General features: G+C 41.5%; 1 protein-coding gene across 2 annotated transcripts; it reads left to right on the top strand.

Moving 5' to 3' along the window:
* Positions 1 to 673: 673 nt before the first annotated feature.
* phyhiplb (phytanoyl-CoA 2-hydroxylase interacting protein-like b) lies at positions 674 to 16764 on the top strand. Of its 2 annotated transcripts, none has more exons than XM_044135724.1 (5): positions 674 to 1142; positions 10497 to 10684; positions 12447 to 12621; positions 13864 to 13981; positions 15975 to 16764. In XM_044135724.1, exons 1-5 carry the CDS (start codon positions 1109 to 1111, stop codon positions 16510 to 16512), a joined length of 1053 nt encoding a protein of 350 aa, XP_043991659.1. In that variant the 5' UTR covers positions 674 to 1108; the 3' UTR covers positions 16513 to 16764. The 2 variants fall into 2 exon arrangements, with proteins under 2 accessions (XP_043991659.1, XP_043991658.1); XM_044135723.1 differs by lacking the exon at positions 674 to 1142 and adding an exon at positions 1927 to 2603.
* Positions 16765 to 17068: the final 304 nt, after the last annotated feature.

Here is a 17068-nt window from a genome sequence, read left to right on the forward strand (position 1 = left end):
ATGACGATGGCGTCTTAATGCACCCCATCAGCTGAGATGAAGTGCCTGACCTCCTAAAAACCATCCCCATGCATTTCATTAGGCTGCAGCTTCCTCGTTGGCATTTTCAGCCGCAGCAGATCTGAGGGCACAGCTGCAGAATGCGTTGTCAGTGGAATAGATAATCGCTTTTGTGGCCGCGCCTTGTGTGACACAGGGAGAAGCCATAACAAATAGAAAGTGACACTGCATCACTGTGGTGTTTCTCTGTAGTGCATAGAAGCAAAACCACTTTAGGGAATGTGTGGACAACAGTGACTCTAGCATGATCAGCTTTTTTTTTTTTTTTTTTTTGCGTGGTGAAGCGATGACCCAAGGCCAAGGAGCCTGTAGCCCATTTAACCACAAAATCTGGGGCAGTTGACCTTTTGTGTCTTAAGAAGTCTCTATTCCTGTGGATAACCTGAGTAGATGCCCAATTGAGACCATTACAGTGCCTTCCAAAAAGTATGCACAACCCATTTTCTCATATTACAATTGTCAATGTGATTTGTGAGGATTTCAGTTCGCAACCAAGTTTTAAGCAATCAAAATCACAATGCAGCTGAAGGATTAAACAAAGCGTAGTAAATAAAAGTCAATTAAGTTGACCCAGGTGTGCTTAAATGTGATGAGACACAACTTCTCCATCTCTTTCAACAATCAAAGCATTGAACGGCCGGTCGATAGGGGGCGCTGAGGTGCCACACTCCTTTACGTGGAAGGGGAGGACGGCTTGTAAAGACGACCTATAAAGATTTTTTAAATATTGTACTAGCGAGTTTTCTTTTAGATTGTGTGCCTAAAAATGTAATCTGAATTACTACGTTTCGACAAACTGACTCTCCTCGACAGACTTCTGCCAGTTCTTTTCCGTAGCGAAGCTGGCAGCGCCCGAGAAGTGAAGCTAAGTAGCCAATCGTGCATGGTTGCTATGGAAAAATAATAAACATTTGACCAATCAGCATCACTAAATTCAACGTTTTGTGGTCGCTTAGCCGGAAAGTTTTGCGTCGCCATGGTGATAAAATCAATAGTTGACAACGGCAGTTGGATTCTCCACTTTGAATGACGGAGCAGGACTTTGTAGATGGCTGGTAACACTCTCTCTATGGCCCTGAATGGTAAGCTAAAGTTTCTGTACCTCTGCGCGTTTTATTAGTTTTAGTTACTGTACTTTTTTGTTGTTTGCTTTTTCTGTTTCAGCTGCTGTCATTTATTCTTTGCTGATAATCGGTTAAAGAATGTTGTGGTTTATCTGACGAACCACAGCAATGCTAAACAAAGCACTTTCCTCTGGTTATCAAAATGCTAATGCTGCTCTGGATAAATGTTGCTAAGATTTCTTTAAAAAAAAAAAAGTTATAATAATGATGAGCTTGTTGCCTTCTTTGCGTTTCTCCTGCTATTATATTGGTTGATATAATAATGTTTGCTGGGTAGCCTAAAATGGCCGTTCTAAATGTTAGAAATTTAAACTTCTACACTGGTTTGGATTGGTTTGGTATTTTTCACAGTTGTGAGTCTGATTCAGAATTAGCTGGCATTTATATAAATACTGTATATTTTGCAAGTTAGTGATCAGACCTTTTACTTTTAGCTAATCTAACCTTCCATGTAATTTTTGCTGTATGAAGAAATATTATTGTAAATATTATAGGAAGGGAGATCTATTGGCACGTCAGCCCCACCAAGAGATATTTTTCACCAGCCTCCACTGCTGACCCATAAAATGGTACATTAAGCCTGGTCATCCATTAGCATTTTTTAATAGTAAATTAAAGTTCCCCAGCTCATTTTGGTACGGCCCACTTGCACCTGCGCTCCGAAACCAGAGAGTTACACCTTACCAAATAAGGACATGTGGTAAACCTGCGCTGGGATGACGTTGGACGTGAAAATGGAAAAAAAAAAAGAAAAGAAAAAAAGAAAAAGAACCGGTCCATGTGAGCGTGGTTCAGATGCAGACCGAAAACAGAGGGGGAACACCGGCCTAATCTGGTTACATAAGAAGCCACTGAGTCTGCAGACTCCCTCTGCGGTAATCCTCTGAACTATTCATGTTCAATTGTCCCGAGGCAACACATTTAAAGCACAGGGCGCAGTCACTTTTCGCACACTTGTGGCTCCGTGCGGCTCTTCGCAGGCTCGCAGTCTCTGTGCAGTAAAAGAAAAAGGTGCTGGAAGCGGGTAGCGATCGGTGGCTAAAGTCGGCGTATTAACGCGTTCTCTGCTGCAGAGGCTGCCGTTGCCTCTTTTTGCAGCTGGCGGCTCATTGCGCTGTTGGGGCCGTGACGATTCCGCTGACGCGCCACTAGCCGCACCACCCAGGAGACAGAAGAGGAGAGCGACCGAGCGAGGCTGGACACCGGACTCTTTCTTCTCCTCCTTCTTCTTCCAACGCGGACGAACGGCTTTTTGTCCACCTGCAATACGCAGCAATCAAAGCGGCAGCATCACCCCCGACTTCCCAGCAGCGATGGAGGTACCAGGCTTGGCGCACAATATCACCAGCCCGTTAAGTCCCTGCGAGGGGATGATCAAGGACCTGAGTCTGGATTCCATACAGTTATGCGAAAGAGACGGTGAGTATGTTACTGTAGCTCTAAAGTGGAAGAGAGCGGGGCGAAAGGGGGCAATATAAACGCTGCTCTTACTTGGAGAACCCGTATAGTTTGCATGAGGGATGAGGGCCGGTGACTCCGCAGGTTGCTTAGGCAGATAAACTGTGCGCTTTATATCCGTGGAGAGAACATAGCTGAATACATTTACATTAATAAAGGAGAAGAAGTCGTTTGTTGGAAATAACTGTCTGTCTCTGCAGACTGAGCATGCACATGTTGGCAACTGATAAGCGCCTTTTCATTTCAGCACCACAGGCGTGGACAGAGAAAGGCACCAACCCCGCCTATAGCTTATCATTACTTCTGTTCATTTTCTCTTGGAGGAAAAACCTGCATCCTTCCCTCCAGCCCCCTAGCCAGTTCGTTTTCAGTAACTTCTCTGCATCGTATAACTCAAAATGTCACAGTAATGTCATATCTCATTAAACCACGTTTGCGGTCTGTGACTGACTGACTTCTCATCAAGGTCCAAAGTTATAGAATTAGGAGGCAGGAAGAACGTCGTTTTTAATACAGCAGGCTGCACATCTGAGAGTTAAAACTGAATTTGTTCATATTCCTCATGTGAAACAGTTGATGCTGGTGGGAGGGAAAGGGAGGGAGGGGGAAGCAAGTCATCATGAGAGGAGAATAAAAAGCTAAAACATGGCTGCACCCACGAGAGCGTGCACAGGCGGTGCAGCCCCGCACACCCGTTAGTGCAATTACACAGCACTGATTCCACATCTGAGGCTTGGTTGTAGAGATGCCAGTTCACATAGATTAATTGTATATTAATTCACTGATGCACCAGTGAAATATGTGTTCACAGTCTTATATATATATATAAAATAAAAGGACTGGTCGATTGACTGGAGAAGCCAGTGGTTTATCTCCATTAATGCTCCCCCAGCAATAGTGGCACATTTTCTCCTACTTCACATGCTGCAATACAACAGGATGCATCCATAACCCCTTGGTGCTTTGTTGCAATCATTCTAGTACTTTCACGTAAGTAGATTTCCAGGCAGGGTTTTAGAGTGAGTCTTGTGTTTGCAGCACTGTTCCTCGTGGAAGTAGTAGCTAAGTCTTTGTCCTTGAGACGCCCACATACTCTCTGTTGCTGTGTTGCTCTGTCAGCAATGTCCACTCTCTTTCTCAACACAAGATGGGTTGTTGTGATTTAAAATATTCATGCGATATGTCACTTGGAACAACGGCAGTGTTGTAATAACCGTTGGCAAGCCTTTGTCGTGTCTTTATGTTTTAATGTTAAAAAAGTACCAAATCTTTATGAAGTTATTGTCAGTCCTCAGTCTAAAATCTAAGGTTTGGTTTGGATATATGCAGAAAAAAGAAACTATTTATTTATGTATTTAATTTTTGCCTAATTCTGAAATGAGTTGGAAGAGCTGAACCGTCTAAGTGTGACAAAATGAGCAACAACAAAAAGAAGTCAGTACAGTGGCATAGACTTTGTTGAAGATAAACTCGCAAACTTAAAGCAGCTCCAACTGTTTGAGTTGGATCCCAAAGGCACTTCACGCTTTCATTTCAGCTGGTACTGTGTGCATCAAATTCCTCCCAGAAAGGCATTGTACTCCTCACTTTCTCTCTCACATTCACTTTCACCCTTCTTGGAAACCCGGCGTCATCGCATCGGGTCGATGCCGACCGCATCCATTTCTGTTTTACTTTCTAAATTTATCCGAATCCCCATTAATATTTAACCGACCACGTGAGAGGCTCGAACGCCCAGGCTGAGCCAGCCGAACGAACGCATGGAGTGCTCTCACACACACACGGAGAGACTGTTAGAGCTTTTCAATGCACAGTGGGAAACAAGTTGTTTCTGTGTTCCCTGTGTCAGAGACGGGGTCAATGGTTCACTGTGCTCATGTGGCTATGACATGTGTGTCTTCAGCACTCGGGGGTGGGGGATGTTTTACTGAGGCCAAAACTGCAGAATCAGTGAATAAGTTAGACTTGTATTGAGTTGTGTTAGTGTTTTGGTGTCATGTCCTTCACCAGTCTATGAATGCAACTCATCAGGGTGTGAAACGTCCCATCTTCTTCTGTGGTGAAGAATCCTTCCTCTTGAGCTGTGGATTTTTGCAGCTGCCATCAACCTCTGGGGTGCTACTGCTCTCTATGGTCCATCTGGGCTAGCTTGTAAATACAAATAGGTTCTTTATGGACTATGAGTTAAACAAATAAAATGGCAGACATAATCAGCTTTTGCTGTGCTGGAAAACAGCAAAACAATGTTTTCCTAAAACTACAAATATATATATATATATATACCAGTACATATATATAAAAATAATAAAAAGCTATTTATCTTTATTGAGCATGACTAAAGGTGGAATAAATATCTTAACCCCGATATTTCAGAGTGTTTTCACACTCTGAAAGATGTTTTTGCCATTGGCAGCTTCTCAGGCTCACAGCATGGTTCCTATCACAGGCTAGCCTGTGTTACAGCTATAAGAAAGCTGTGATCTATTTTTTTCTTCTCCAAAGGGCTCTGAGTATCTATGCTGACTAATATCGCTTTCTTCGTGTTTTCAGATCAATTTTAGACTCGCCCTTTGTGCTTCATGCTTGTCTTAAAGTGTGCACCTCTGCTGTCAAACTACCATCTAGCTTTTTATTTCTCTCAAACTCGCTCCCACCAGAGCTCTCAAATGGAGCTTTAGTCATACATGGTGGACATGGCAACCACACAGAGATCATATCAAAGCTGTTCAGACAGACTGAATTGAAGCAGTGAAGCCGGCTGAAATGTAACACTCAATATCTCCAGGTGTCACTAGATGGAGCTGCATAGGCATCTTACCAAGATATTCATTGATGTTTGATCTTTTTACGCCTCTTGAGTCTGAACTACTTTCCCAGCAAACGCAGTTGCAGACAATAAGATTGTGTGTTTTGAGTTTAAATAATTTTGGCCGACTAGTTTCCTGCAGAGCAGCCGTCTCTGCATCCCGATATGCGGTGCTCTGCTGAAGCATGCAGAGGTCTCCTGGGTTTGTTGCAATCTCCTCTGGGAGCTGCATAATTAATCTGCACTTCTGAACTCTTAAATAATGACTCATAAACTGCCTCGTTTTTGCTTAATCATGATGCGCCAAAGCCCAGCCTCCTTCTTCCGTGCAGCAGAGCGTTACAGTCCGTCAGTGCATGAGGCAAAACATAACGGGAGCGCATCGTAATATGTCTTTGTGGTAACATTACACGGTGGCCAAATTAAGCGTTAAGCGAATCCAAGAAGAAGGAGCCAAGGGCGTAAGGCTGGCAGATTAATTAAAGTCTGGATGAGGATGAAGGCCTCCTGTGAGAGACTGAACAGTTTACTCGTTCTCACAGCCTGACCTTCATCCAGCTTGACTCTCGCCCCTCCATTTTTCATCCTGCGCTCTCCGAGTCCCCGAAGGTTTAAAGCTGACTTTAGTTTCCCACAGAAAGGGCCTGGCTCATCTTGTTTACATTTAGTGGTTATGGTCTTACAGTGCCGCGAAAGCAGAGTTTTCATACCCCTTGAGCGTTTTCAAAAAAAGAAAAAAAAAGAAAAATTCCCATCACCTCCTCAAATTTTAATGCCTTTTATTGGGATTATATGCTATAGGAAAAGACAAAGTAGACCATTTGAGAAGTGATGTGTGAGGTGGGGAACTCGAATGCAAGCAAGAGGAAGGCAGGTTGTGAGATTTGATTAGCAGAAAACAAACTGATGAACAAACAGACAACAAAAAGGAGGAAGATGGAGGAGGGGAGGATTTGCCAGTCTGTGCTTTAAAATCTGCTCTTCACCGTCACTGATCGACCCACCTGCTGGTCCCAATTCATAGCAGATAATCAAAGACTCAATATTCTGGACTTTTGCAGAGTGGCAGGAGTGAAGGAGGACTGAGAGGACTACTGACTTTGTTGTAAGACGTCTAGCTACTCGGTAAAGCTTTGTGTGTGTGCAACTAAGTTAATAACATGAGAGTTCATATTATTTCTTATCAGAGACGGTCCTGGGCTCTTTGGCTCCCTGTGTGAACAACCCTCAGCTACTCCATCCTCACCTGAGTTGAGTAATGCATTAGGCCCTGTCATAACTCATAACATTCACATCCCAAGGGGCTGGTGGGGTGGAGGTTTTCTGCCGCTCTGGGTGGTTGCCCATGTCGCCCCAGTTAGAAACCACCACAAATAACTAAATTAAGTTGTATTTTGCTCACTCAAGAACGTTGCCTATTATAAATGTGGGTGAAAAGTAATCCTACGTTTATGCAGATTTGCCTGTGATGTCTGCAAAGGTTTTGTATCTCACATATTCAAGAAGTTATCTTTGACGTCTCAGGTTTAGTTACTCTTGGGTTTAAGTCGATGAAAAAACATGTATTTAATACTTTTGCACAAATTGTGTGACAAATATACAAATTGGTGAACTTTATTTTACCTGTGTATTTTGTAGAATCATAACCAAAGGAAGCAAACTGAGAGTAACAAGTAACAAACAGTGGAAAACACCATCCCTGTGGTGGAACATGTTGGTGGCAGCATCATGATGTGGGAAGGCTTTTCTCCAACGGGGACAGGGAAGTTTATAAGAGTTGACGGGGAGATAAATGGAAGTAAATATGGAGAAATCCTGGGAGAAAAATACTTAAAAGTTATCAAAGACCTGAGACTGATTGTGGAAGTTCATGCATGTACTGGTTGTAAAAATAAATGGAAGCCATGTGTCCTTTTTCTTCCAAGATAAGTTTTTCCTCCATTTTTATTGCTCAATTACATAAAGTACTCCTAAAACCCACTGCAGTTCATTGCATTGCCACAATTTAAGTTCCCTGGGGTAGACTAGATTGGTGGTGAATGAAGATTTGCGTGAAAGTACTGACTTACGGTTTTTAAAGGCAGCATTATGGCACATTAGTGAAGGCTGAGTGTGTTGGTATGAAGACAGTTTGCAAATGAATTAGGTGAGCGGTGGAGTAAACAGGAGATGAGTCAGCATCCTGTAGTCAGACGAAGGCAGGAGGGTAAAAATCTTCACAGGATTTAGTTTAGAAGGAAAATATTATTGTTGACGACACATGGAAAAGGTTTTTAAATCGAGCAAGCAGAATTAGAAGAAAAGAAGTCTTTCCCGAAAGAGATGAGTTACACAACAATAACCGTAAAGGGAAACCAAAGAAAAAGTCCTTGTATGCTTCTGCAGCTATATTTAATTTTTGCATAAGGGAGATGTCAAAAAATGACAACAAAGGTTGTTTTTTTCCCCCCCTTACTTCGGTATAGGTCAGCACCATCCCGTTTCCGATGGGACTTTACGGTGCTTGCATCACTGTCTGGTCTGCACTGACTTGATGAAACACTTCCTCTCTGATCTGTGCCCCGTCATGTCTTGCGCTGACCCCCTCAGACTGAGCCAAATGAATCAGCTCAGTGGGGTCTTGTTTTAATGAGATGGACACATTAAACCGCCAGCAGGACGGGACAGGAGGTTTCCACCAATCAACGCGGAGAGGACTGGGCGTGTCCTGTGGACTTTGAGAAGTCAGGCCAAGTGCACTCAGAAAGAGGGCTGCTTATCAGGAGCTGCTTTATTCCCTGTGCCTCATAAACTGACAGCAGACAAGCATGCTGAATATTAAAATACAGGAACTTAGCCTGTGGCCTTATCATAAACTGATAAGTTTTGCAAGCGTTCTTCACATTTTGTCATATTAAAACCACAAAATGCAATATATGTTGCTGAGATACCAACACTTTCCCTAGCTGAAGACAGGGAAATGGCTGAAGCAGTGATGACTGCTCCACAGGGGGCGCTGTGGCGCCGGTTTCCCTGACTTGGGGGTGAAATAAAATCTAAAAAGAACTTATTTGGGTAATAAAAATGGTATTGGCTTATTTTCCTTAAGAGTGTGTGCTTATATAATCTGAATTATCATTTCCGCCTCAACACATAACGTTGAGTTTACCTTCACCGATCCTTCACCTGTACAACAGGACAGCGACCCAGTGGCGGCGCTAAATGGCGAATCATGTGTGGTTGCTAGGGAAAAATAATAGACATTTGGCCAATCAGTATCGCTGAATTTAATGTCTTTGGCTCTCTGGAATTCGGCCCTGTCTGGAAGATTCTGGAACGTTTTGGGTCGATATGAGAATATATTTGATAACAATGGTAGTTGAAGAGAAGTTTAGACCTAATTCTCTTCCTTCAGTGACAGTCACAGTTTACAGATGGTTGGTAAGCTACAGCTTATGTTCTTCAGTGTGTCTCATTATTTTTAGCTACCATATTTTATATTGTATTACTTTGTTCTTTTTCGTTGTTTTTTTTTTTTTTTTTTCAATCATTTGGTCTTTGCTGATGATTAACTAGCACAGTTCCTGGATGGTGCAGATGTGTCCTGCTGGGACAAGTGCTTGTTGTCACATTTATTTAAAAAAGAAATCTTATACAAGACCTTTCAAAACAGATGCAAATTGATGTGAAATTTTAGGCACAACACCTATTGTTTTGTTCTGATTACAAATCCATATTTGTTTTATTTTCAAAATAGCATTGAAGTCCGTACATAGTTTTCCTTTTACTTCATTGTGCATTACTTTGTGTTGGCATATTAAATAATAACCAGTTTAAAATAGATTAAAGATATTTTTACAAGGTCCAAAGGTTCATTTTGGGATGCTGTTGACATGTTTTATGGCAAATAATTTTTTGAAAACACTCTCTGGAGACCAAGAGTAAGTAAGGGCTTTAATTTGGAAAAGCAGTGATTGCAGGGTTTTTTTTTTCTGCTTTCTGTGCTCATGCAACACTGAGTGTTAAAAGCTACCCTTCGTTCGTCTAATTTTAAGAAAATCAATCCACAAAAGCTGCACTGTTTGACAATTACTTGGAGGTGAGGCATTAGAGTGCACAAACCCAATTACCAGCCCACTCTTTTATCTCTGCCTCTCCCGGCGAACGAACGGAGATGGATTTTCCATGCTCCACTACTCCAGCTATTGTTAACCCTCTATAGAGCCCAGTCATATTGAACATTGCCCCCCAAACACGGGATTCTTGAATTTTTACGCACTGTTGTGTGCAGACCCCAGGGCATACACAGAAAATGCATTGTTGCCATGCCAAGTGGGCGTCTCAAAGTCCGTATTCTGTCTTACGTGACAAAGCTCTTATTCAGCTGGGTTTTGTTTTTCCATCAGCCTCTGGGTGAACTTTGAGTTGTAAAGCCGTTGGCAGGCGTGTAGCAGAGAAAATTTGAGATTTGCTGCAACACATTGGGTTTTTGGTAGAGGCCAAATGGGTTAGTGACACTGTGGCAATAACGTGACCCCAATTACTGTTTGAATGCCCTTGCTTCTGCAGAAGATTCATAAAACCGATGAGGGCGCTTAGAAGAGAAGGGAGTTGAGTATCGGATTTGTAATGCTGCTGAGGCTCTGTAAAGCAGATATGTGCACAAGCGTGCAGAGAGTGGTGTTTCCATGGCAGCGTATACAGTACGCAGCTCTGTCCCGCTGTGCATTTTGATGGCTATACTGTAAATGCTGTGTGCTGAATAGCTACTGCAGGTTTTTCTTTACTTTTTTTTTTTTTTTTTTTTTGGGTAAGCTTTAGCCATTCCACTGTGCAGGCTGACTATAAATGCGTGAAGTCAGGGTTTTCTTGTTTTGAACTGTGTACATAAAATGGTGATTTATGATCACCTCTGGGTTGTTGTAAGCAAATATTCAAGCAGCGAGTGTAATTATTCAAAAAAATTTTTGTCATTTAAGCCCATTTTGCTATTCTATTATGCCGGTCCATGGTGACAGTCTTTTTTTTTTTCTCTCTCTCTTCTTCTTTTTTTTTTTTCAATTACACAGATAGCAAATCCCAGGATGGCAGCATGGAAGAACTCCCTGTTCCTCAGAACATCAAAATCAGCAACATCACTTGCGACTCCTTTAAGATCTGCTGGGACATGGAGGCGCGCAGCAAGGAACGCATCACACACTACTTCATTGACCTGAATAAGAAGGAGAACAAAAACTCAAACAAGTTCAAACACAAGGTAACAAAGGCGCGAGTCAGACACATAGACACTTTTAAAGGTGATGCCACTGGAAGATGAATCACCAAACAGGATGTTATTATGGCCTTTCGAAGATAAACGATAGGCTCTTTACTGGTACATTTTTGCAAAATAATTGAATTCAGAACGCAAATCACCCTCTGAAATGGCTTTTTAAATTTTATTATTGGTAACAAAATGTTCCTATCAAATTATGAGTCGTAACAATCAATGTAACAGAGCAGGTCCTAACACAGCTCAACTTTGATTAGTTTCATGTCTCCGATGTTTAAAGATGGATGCACATTTTATTTAACATAACCATTTTGATGGCAAAACAAACAATGACCAAATTTGTGCTGCTCAAATTATTTTCATTTGATATTTGATTTATGTGTAGAGAGAATCTTGTATGAATTATGCACGTTTAAAAATGTTTAAATCATTTTTTAATATTTTAAATTCAGCCATCTAGGATCAAAGATTTTGCTTTGAACAGTTATGAGTCAAATGAAATCGAGATATTCATCAGATGATGCCATTTTGTAATAAAATGCATAAATTCATTCCAGATTTATTTTAAGTTGCCATTCTCCATTAGCACACTACAGCGACGTTTTACTGTTGATTCACTGATTTCAAAAACAATGTTCAAGGTCTTTTTTTATATTATTATTTTATCGTACTTTATATGAATGGAGTGACAGAATACGATCAAATCTTAATTCCATCCATCCATCCATCCATCCATCCATCCATCCATTTTCTGTTCACCCTTGTCCCGTAGAGGGGTCGGGAGGGATCTTAATTTCATTTAAATGAAAATTATTGCTCATTCTCTCTGAAACAGACAAAGACAAAGTATACAAATACTTATAAATACCCGAATATCTTTATAGTATCTATATTTGTAACTTCGCGTTCCAAAAAGTCTGCATGTAAAAAAGTCTGTTTTTACATGCATAATGCACTTGGCAGTGGTGGAGATATTTTAAAATTTAAATAAAATCTAAATATTTTATCACAGTATGATTTTGTAATATGAAATGCATAAATTCGTCTGAATAAATATGGGAAAAGAGTGTGGCATCCATCCCATTACAACCATCCATCCATAAAAAAGTGTGTTGTTCACCCTTGATTTATGTAGAGGGAAATAAATGGATCTTAAGTTTTGCATTAAATTTATATTCTTACTATACTTTAGTACTTTTTTCTTTTAAATAAAGGTGGAGTTTATTTCAACTTGACCGCTCTTTGAGAGCTTAAAGAACATTCCTTTCAAGGTGGTTTTGACTTCAGGACACTAACACCAGATGCTCTGATTGGCTAACGACGCCTTCACAACTCTGCGGCACTGAAACAGACCCTGCTTTGTGTCTGTTTTAGTAATTCTTTAACATTTGGTTCATCAGCCGCCTTCTTTCTGTATTTTATTTTATTTGAGTTGCTGCAGAGAACCTCTCCTCTTTCTGCCTTGTTGTAGCGGGATGACTCTGTTGCTAGGCAGGAGCTGTCGGTCCAATCACTGAGCTGCTAAGGCCAACTGATACCTGTGTGGCGGTGGTTGGTGGGGCAGGAGGGTTGTTGATGAAATTTGACAGAGCATTTTGGGTATAGAATTGATCTATATGAGTCTAGCTGGAAAAAAAAAAGACCCATACATGGTCAATCTCCTGCTGAGTAATTAGGACGTGTCAAGGTTGACCTTTTTTTTGCTCCTTTCCTTGCCTGTCATCCTGTTTCCCTTCTCTGTACCCAGGACGTTCCCACCAAGCTCGTGGCCAAGGCGGTGCCACTGCCCATGACGGTCCGGGGCCACTGGTTCCTGAGCCCCCGCACAGAGTACACTGTGGCCGTCCAGACTGCGTCCAAGCAGACCGACGGGGACTACACCGTCTCCGAGTGGAGCGAGATCATTGAGTTCTGCACTGCCGGTGTGTACACAACACAACTCACAGTCCAACGTAGCACGTATCCTCGATCGACCTCCGTCAGTGCTGCATTTTCAGGTTTTGGAGGGGACAAACTGTACGAAATACACACAGAAATAAAGAAGATGGCATTGGGAGGGAGAATATTAAAGGAAGTCTGCAATGATTTGAGGAGAAGATCAATAGAGGAGTGGAGGAGGATGAGAAAATAGAGGGATTAAAGGAAGAAGGGGAGATGTGCTATATGTTTGGAATGCTAAAGTCACATAACATAACAACCAAGAGGCTTATAGTGGGGGAGGGGAAAGAATGGATAGCAGACCAGGGGGGGTAAGAGGGGGCTTATCCATTGAGGCCTCCTGGTAGAGAACAGACACACAGCTTAGGTGCCCATTCCCCTGCCTGTCCTTAACTCTGACGCTTCGCGGCCAAGCAGTATATTATTAGCTCATTGAATTCAATTGATTTTTTATTTTTATTGGGTTACTGCAGATGGAAAAGCAAACTGCTGTGTAGCAAGGTAACATTCTTGAAAAGCCGAATAAATTTTGTTTAGCAATTAAGTGCTTGAACTTAATTTCATAGCTTGTATCAAAACATAAGCAGCCATGAAAAAGTGGCTGCACTCAAGAAATGAACCAAGATTGTTGACACGCAAGGAAATTTGGGAAAGATATTGGCTCTTTATCAGCCTATCACACAACCCAATTTATTTCTGTTTTAGTTAAGCTAATGAAAAATAATAGAAAGAACGAAGCATGAGAGGTATAACGTTCTAGCTGGGTAGAAAAACTCCTGGTAACATCAATAAACAAATGTTTTGTGTGTACAGGAAGGATCAGGGTAGCAGCAAAAGTCGAGGTGTTCTTAGAAAAGCATATGTAACTCTTGGAAGAAAACAAAACAAAACTGCACATCTCGTTTCGTTTGTCTTCAAGCACTCGTTTATTGGAGAACTTGGCCTGTACTCACACTCATTAAGAAAAGGCCCCTCGTGTGATTGGTGGGAGTAGAATCACATCACGAGACTTGATTAAATGTTTTTGCTCCAGCTGCTTCGTCGCAAAGAGGATATTTGGAGGGGAGTCATTTAATTATTCTTCATGTTAAGTTCATATTTCTTCATTGGCAGAGCGGCAGATATTTAGCATTTTTAATACCTGAAAATTTCAATATAGATTCATGACAGTTGATGATCTGTCTTTGGTGTGTGTTTTACCAATAAAATAATGAATCTGTTTCTAGATTACTCTACGGTTCATCTAAACCAGCTGCTGGAGAAGGCCGAAGTCATTGCCGGGCGGATGCTGCGGTTCTCTGTTTTCTACAGGAACCAGCATAAAGAGTACTTTGATCACGCCAGGTGGGTACAACCATAACTAAGTTCATCACCACTTATTTTTATCATCACTTACTTCCTCGCTCTGGATAGATTTGTTATTAATGTCATGAAACACTTCATCAAATTTGCCCCGAATGAAGGCGAATGCAGCGCTGCTCTTTTATGCGTTTTAAATTAATAACATGTAGCGCTCTCTGCTTCTGGCAAGCATGTGTTTCAGTGAGATATTTATTAAAACAGTCATGAGTTAACAAGGACAGATTTTCTAACACTTCATTCTCGGCACATTTAGAGTTTATGCGTATGCTGCTGCCGAGACAATTCAGGGACGTAGACCGATCACTACAGAAACCTTTTACTCTACAAAACAACATGGTGGCCTCCTAACTCTGCTTTATAGCATTTCTCTCCAGGTGCCTTAAGTGAAGAAATGAGAATCAGCTGGAGGGAGCCGCTGCAAGCATCCTAATTACTGCCATCAATCCAAATGTGCCACATCAAGGCTACTGTAGCAAACAGCCAGCTTTTCCAGGAGACTTCTCTGCACACACACACACACACACACACACACACACAGCCTTAGATAACAGGAAGGTTGTTTTTACTCCCTCATGTTTTTACTGAAAGTGAGGTGACAACATTCAGCTACATAGAGTAGGCGGACGGCTTGTGTCCGATTTTTTTCTTTCTTCTCTTCAAACGGACATTCCTCTCTTTCTCCTGTTTTCCTTCCATCAGATTGCCTGGAGGAATTGCTCACAGTTATACAACAGTTTCTTTACTTGGGCTGCAGATTATGAGCACCCTTTTGTCTGGTGCTGTACAACCTGACGTCATTACTCTTTACTTTTTTTTTTTTTTTTTTTTTTGCTGAGTTGCAACTAAACTAGTTCGTGGAGAGCGCATTTGGTGGACTACCCCATCATGTGGGGATTACCAGTACTGCCGTTTTCATATGACGAGCAGAATAATTGTATTATTCCCACAATGAAAACAGGATTTCTGGAGATTTAGCTACAGGACTGGGGTATTTATTTTAACAATTTGAGGTCAGATTTATTATGTTTTAGTGTGTATTTTTTTTTTCTGGAGTTGTCCAAAATGTTATTTTCATTTTTTTATTATTGTGGTGGCACTAGCTTATTTTTTTTTAATCTAGATTTCTATGAATTTATGAAAGCACTTCCATGCCTGTCCTTAAATAATTTATGTCTATAAGGTTAAAGAAAACTGAATTATTAAGTGGGGTTTTTTAAACACATAATACAAGAGATTGTGCTGTCCTCTCCTTGGTAACAGATGATAAGCATAATTGGTCATTTAAGATCCCTCCACTAAATCCTAGCTGTCCTGTTTTTAATTGGAAAAATAAATTAATTACATAAATCTGTACAGTGCCTCAAAAAATAAACATTGATGTCTCTTGAACGTTTTCATCTTTCTTGTCATGCTACAACCACCAAATTCAAAATATTTCATTAGGAATTTACATGAAATATCAACACAGAGTAGTGCAGAACTGTTCTTTCTTTCTTTTTAAAAAAAAATAAAATATATATATATATATATATATATATTATTTGGAAAATCTGGGAAGTGAGCTTTGCATTTGTATTTAACATCCTTTTCCTAAATCCAGATGAAGTATTTAGTCAATTATATCAAACTGCATAATTCTGTTTCAGTGCACATGTAATTATTCTGTGAAGGACTCAGACATTTGTTACCTCTAAATAGACTAAAAACTGGTGTTATTGTTCCACAGAAGGAACTCTCATAAACCCAGGTGTTCGCAAAGTTTTGATGGAGAAAAATAGTAAATAAACACCATCATGAAGATCAAGGAACACAAGACTGTGCCACGTTGTTTTGGTCTATCACATAAAATCCAACTGAAGTACATTAAAGTGTGTGGTTGTCATGTCAAGAAATAAAAGACACGTTGCAGATTCCTTAGCAGATCGCTCCTTGGGAAAGCTAACATAAAACTAAATCTATTCTTTCAAAACTCCAGGGAGTCGCAGGACAACCGTATGATGCCGTCGGTGAAAGACAACAGCGGCAGTCACGGCTCGCCCATCAGCGGCAAGTTGGAGGGAATCTTTTTCAGCTGCAACACAGAGTTTAACACCGGCAAGCCGCCGCAGGACTCCCCCTACGGCCGCCTTCGCTTCGAGGTGCGGGCCGACGCGCTCTTCAACCCCGACACCAACCTGTACTTCGGAGACTTCTACTGCATGTACACGGCCTACCATTACGTCATCCTGGTCTTGGCGCCGAAGGGCTCCAGGGGCGACGACTTCTGCAAGCAGAGGCTGCCCGCCCTCGACATCGGCAACAACCGCTTCCTGACCTGCAAGCAGGACGGAGAGGGCGGCCTGGTGTTTCACCACGCCCAAGATGTCATCTTGGAGGTGATCTACACGGAGCCCGTGGACCTGGCTCTGGGGACGGTGGCGGAGATCAGCGGGCACCAGCTCATGAGTCTGTCCACGGTAAACGCCAAGAAGGACCCCAGCTGCAAGACGTGCAACATCAGCGTGGGACGCTAAAAACAAAAAACAAAAAAAGGGAGCCCAAAGTCCAGGAGGGGGAGAGAGGGACTTAATTTTTTTGACTGACCCCATCCACACAAACGGAAGGAAGGCCACAAGGACCGACGAAGCAGGCGAATACATGCATGACTCAGCAGATTTAGAAGGCCCATTGCTCCCCGTCCCTACCGAAAACCGTCATTCCCAAAGATCAAAGAAAAAAAAAAAACACCCTTGAATCATCATCCAATAAAGGTAAAAACACCATCATCACGTAGTTCATATTTGTGTACTGACCAAACCCTTTAACTGTACTATAAGTCTGCTTCTATTAAACATTATGCTTTTTTTTTTATTATGTAATGATCCATGTTAAATTAACAATCTTAGCCTCTGTCTTACTGATGCACTGTTAACTAGCAATTGAGACTCTGAATTTGCATTCCATATCTATCATTTTAATTGATTAATTCAGATCTCTACTTACCTCCTACTAGTGGCACGGACTGGTACTACAGTTTTCTAGGGCTGCAACACTCTCAATCAGTTTCACATGATTTCTTTTATACCAAAG

The sequence above is a fragment of the Gambusia affinis genome, linkage group LG13, assembly GCF_019740435.1.
Source record: "Gambusia affinis linkage group LG13, SWU_Gaff_1.0, whole genome shotgun sequence".
Lineage (NCBI taxonomy): Eukaryota > Metazoa > Chordata > Actinopteri > Cyprinodontiformes > Poeciliidae > Gambusia > Gambusia affinis.